At 37.7% G+C, this 4,660-nt stretch overlaps 1 protein-coding gene across 3 annotated transcripts in view; it reads right to left on the reverse strand.

Annotated features, from left to right (window-relative positions):
- Positions 1 to 9: 9 nt before the first annotated feature.
- LOC106960198 (uncharacterized) overlaps positions 10 to 4,660 on the reverse strand; it is a 38,299-nt gene continuing 33,648 nt past the window's right edge. For 2 of the 3 annotated variants that reach the window (XM_015053173.1, XM_015053175.1), the window contains 5 exons: positions 3,610 to 3,903; positions 3,180 to 3,503; positions 2,507 to 2,509; positions 1,671 to 1,805; positions 10 to 1,586 (listed from right to left, as the gene is read on the reverse strand). In XM_015053173.1, coding sequence (XP_014908659.1) covers positions 1,279 to 1,586; positions 1,671 to 1,805; positions 2,507 to 2,509; positions 3,180 to 3,503; positions 3,610 to 3,903 — 1,064 coding nt within the window. In that variant the 3' untranslated portion in view covers positions 10 to 1,278. The remainder of the gene's footprint in view (positions 1,587 to 1,670; positions 1,806 to 2,506; positions 2,510 to 3,179; positions 3,504 to 3,609; positions 3,904 to 4,660) is intronic. The other variant, XM_015053172.1, reaches the window with a different exon arrangement.

Here is a 4,660-nt window from a genome sequence, read left to right on the forward strand (position 1 = left end):
ACAGAGAGGATGGGCTACATCAGTATTTAATTTGTCTTTCAAGTAATTATTTTGATATGAAGTTAACTAAATTTAAGTTTTTTACAGTTAAACACATGGAACATTATGGAAGCATTTCTACTTTTATAATTACACTGCTTAAAGTAAAAATAGTAATAAGGACAGTCTATAAGCTTATGGAAAGAATGACAAATTGATAACTTTAGCAAAACTAAATAAATTCACAATATATCATAATATATTAAGAAAACTGCGAATGTGTTCTGATATTTCATAAAAGGAAATATGAATTCTTTTTCAGGTCTTTTTAAATTTTACCTACGAAAAAGGAGAAATGCTCTGACTCATTCTCTCTCTCAATCTTATTTCTTGTTTTCTTTTAAAACGTGTCTTTCCCAGAAGTCTGTGTTTTACTTCCTCTATTACTTTTGTTTTGGTTTGAATTTTAATTATTTCTGATGAAGCCTGGTGTTCTGTTTCTGTTTTCTTTGTTCTGTGGTGTTTTTGGTCAGCCATTTTCTCCTAGCTCAGTTTCAGTTACTTGCTTTCTTTTACAGTTGCCCCTGTTCCTAATGCATCACCTCCTTTTTTAAAGAATTGCCTCTCCAGCTGAAATATCACTCAGTCCTTCCTGTCTCCTCTCTTGTTAGTTTTTCGTCATTTAATAAATCACTTGTTCAAATTTTTTGTCCTCCCACAACTCGACACATGACTACATGGCGACCATTGTTCTTTCAATTAGGTGTTTTGATCTGATCAAGTATTCATGCCAAACCAAACACAATCAGGTCACCCAAACCACAAAACTCTTCAGTGTGGACGTTTTCACTTTAGGAAGAAGACTTTAGCTAGCTATTTATTTTTTCAGGACTTTAAACATTAAGTTAGGAAAGAAAATGTGCAAAGATTCTATGAAGGACAGTATTTTCTACAGAGATGTGTGGTCTGTTGAATCAGGCAATCTTCTGGATAACATATGGTGAAAGGAAGGATCTATGCAAAAGTGATGACTTTCAAGTTAATGGTAAGTCTGCTAAGTGCTAATATTAAAAGCTACAGCCTGCTAGAAATGCAATCTGTCTTATAAAGGCGATGTTATTTAACAGAGAATAAACAATATAATTACATATATAATTCATACAGGTATACATACATATATAATCATGCACTCATGTACTGTTGACTTCACGATGACCATTTACTTATATGAACTAAATTCTTTCAGGCTAAATATCTTTTTTTCTAACTAATTTTGTCTTGGTAAATTTCAGCTTTCATCTATTGATACTCATTTTCATGTTTTTTAACTTGCACCTCATTATCTTTCCAAATTGCATCAACATTCACATAGACATCTTCATCAGTGCTTTCTTCGTCTTCTTCCGATCTTTGTTCTGATGCTGCGTAATCCTTTACACCAACACTGATTTGTCTTAAATCAGGGTCTGCTTCCTCATAATCAGGATCATCATCACTTGTTGACTCTTTGTCCATCTCCAGCTTCTTTACTGAGCGAAAAATGTCAATATTTTCATAGTCATCACAATCATTCTCGAGGTCTTGTGTGTTTAACTGCTGGAAAGTCACTGAAAAAAAGGAAACAAAAGAATTTATGAATAAAATGTAGAAATAATTTTAAATGCCTGAGCTTGTATCTCTTGAATACAGACTTTGGTTTTGGTCAGATGGTATGGGCCGTTTAGAGCAAAGTTTCCTCCTGCAGCCCAGGCAGACTGCTAGAGACACCAGCAGGACCAGCAGCAGGATTCCACTGGAGACTGAGGAAACCAGCAGCAGTGAAGAGGCTAGAAGAGAAAATACTTGGTCAGTTTATGGCTCTAAACCTGTGTTTTACAAACTTTTCCAGGCTGAGGAAGATTAACCTATTTAACCAATAGTCACAGACCATCTAACTTGAAATTACCCAGCAGTAATACATCTTAATATATACAACTTGAAATGAAAATATTAGACTCTTACACTTGTTTTTGTTTTCTTTGTTTATCCATGCTGTTTAGTAAATGGAAATGGCCACAACAAAGCAATGAACAAGTCTACTGGGCATTTTGAGTTATTTTGTAAGTGTGAAGTACGGAGGTGGCAGCATCATGTCGTGGGACTGTTTTACTGCAGGAGGAACTAGTGGAATCCCTAAACCAAACGGCACCATGAGGAAAGAACATTGTTTAGAAATATAAATGCAACATCTAAAGAAATCAGCCGGGAAGTAAAGGATTATTGGGAGAAATCGATCTTCCAAATGGACAATGACCCAAAGCATACAGCCTGTGGTTACAACGTGGCTAACGGACAACAAAGTCAATGTTTTGGAGTGGCCATCACAGAGCCCTGATCTGCATCCTGTGGAGAAATTGTGGTAAGGTCTGAAATCTGAGGCGGCCTACCAAAAGGGACTCAGTTCTACCAGTTCTGTCAGGAGGAATGGGCCAGAACTCCATTAAGATACTGTGAGAGGCTTGTGGAAGGAAACTGGTCTGGTGAAAACCAGCTCATTATCCCTGTGTGTGCGAGGACTGAGGTAAATGGTACAAGTGATACGGGTATGGGGTCAGTTGGACCCCATTTGTAAACACAAGGGTTAAACTATAACTGGCTTCGTCCAGAGGTTCTGGGCTCTCAGCTGCTGAGAAACAATTGCTTCTGTTGATTTTTAAGTTTTACCCAATCACTAACCAATGCATTGCATACATCACCAGCCCGTGACGTATGCAATGCACCAGTTCCATGCTAAGAAGCTTACAGTGCATATAAATTTCTGATTTCAACTGTATTTAATTAGGGACTTGATTGCTGAACATACAGCAGATGGTAGATTAGAAACGAGATGCAGCTGAGAGGGAAGACAAGTAGCTTAAATAGAAATGAGGAAATGGCTGAAAATACATGGGGAACGTGAGAACTGACATTTAAACAAACCAGAGACACAACCAGATCTTAGTTTGTGGGGGAAATTACTTTATCATGAGAGGGCATATGTTATTTTTTTTGTTTGTTTTGTTATTTGACAACTAAATTTGACATGCTTAACTAATAATAACAATAATAATAATGAGAGTTTAGAGGAATACATAATAAGGTATTTTACTCAAGGTTTTGAAATTTAAATATTCTTCTCTCAAATATACACAGTATATATACATATATATATAGTTACTTACATTTGATGATGAGAGTAATGGGTTCTGCCTCATCAGAACTGAACCTCTGTGTAGTCATGGTAACCTCATACACACAGCTGTAGTTGCCCTGGTGTACAAACTCAGCAGCTGGGAAGTTAAAGGAGGCTGAGTTGTTGACTGCTGGCCTGGTTTCTGTGATGTTGGACCCAGAGAAGATGAGAGAGAAATCTCCCTGAGGATATGTGGGGTTAATGGAGCAAGTGAAGGAGAAGCCGTAACCCTTGGTAACCTCTGCTCCTCCTGGGCCCCAGACCAACCCTGCATTTGGTGAACTCAGGGAAATGTTGGGTCTTTCCAGACTCACTGTGAAAAAAAGACATGGACATGGAAATAGAATAATATTATTCCATACCATGACCATTTGAGAATGCAAATTATGGATTTTCTATGGATAATTATTTAATCTTACCTCTAAGATGAACAGAGTTACTGAGGGGGGAGGTGGATGTTTTACTTGACATCCTTTTCTCAAACTGACACTTGAATTCTCCATCATGATCCAGGGTCACTTTAGGGATGTTGAAGGTAGCAGAGGATGAATATGATGACCGAGTCATTCTAAATGATCCTGAAGTCTGTTGGAGGATAAATGTTCCACTTGAAGAGGTGAAAGTTGTCGCGGCCATAGAACAAGTGATGCTGACTTGTTGACCCCAGGTGACCTCAGCAGAGCTTATAGAGATGCTGGGCTTTGGAAGGTTATCTGAAAAACAGTAAGTTGTGAGAATTAAATTGTATTCATTTCCGCAACTGAATGACACTGAAAATAATAATCTTTTACTGAAAGTTTATTTATTTTTTTATTTATTTTTGTCTCTGGTGGAGACAGTGCATGGCAGCTTCACCTCTGTCAGACTGACCACATGATGAAGTGTCATGAAAATATTTAAATCTGTAGAGTGGAAACTATAAACCATCTCAACAGACTCACTGAAACACAGTACATTGGAAAATAAAGCATACTAATGATAAACAAGGCAAAGATCCATCCATCCATCCATCCATCGATCCATCCATCCATCCATCCATCCATCCATTTCCTGACACCCTTATCCCATTGAGGTCAGAAGCTGCACTGGTGACTATCTCCAGCTGTCAACGGGTGAGATGGTCAGGCGACGCCCTGGGCGGGTCGCCTGTCCATAGCAGGGCAAAGATTCATTCATAAGTAATTTACATCTGAATTACACAAAAAGAAATCACCCCAATTCTAAAGTCCTTCCAGTTAGGTGATCAATCACTGAACAACTTAGCACCATAAAGATCTGCTGCTGTTTCAACCTTCCAGATCTCTAGGTCTGTATGATGTGTGTATTGATGATCTTGATGATGGCAAAATGTAATGTTTGTTGCTGATTTCTCAAGTGTTGACTGTATTTAGTTTTATGACTTCTTCTTGTATTTTGACAATGTAAAACACTTTGAACTGCCTTTTCCTGAAATGTGCTATACAAATAAAC

The sequence above is a fragment of the Poecilia latipinna genome, unplaced genomic scaffold (assembly GCF_001443285.1).
Source record: "Poecilia latipinna isolate Pla-1442-1.1 unplaced genomic scaffold, P_latipinna-1.0 Scaffold1165, whole genome shotgun sequence".
Taxonomy (NCBI): Eukaryota; Metazoa; Chordata; class Actinopteri; order Cyprinodontiformes; family Poeciliidae; genus Poecilia; species Poecilia latipinna.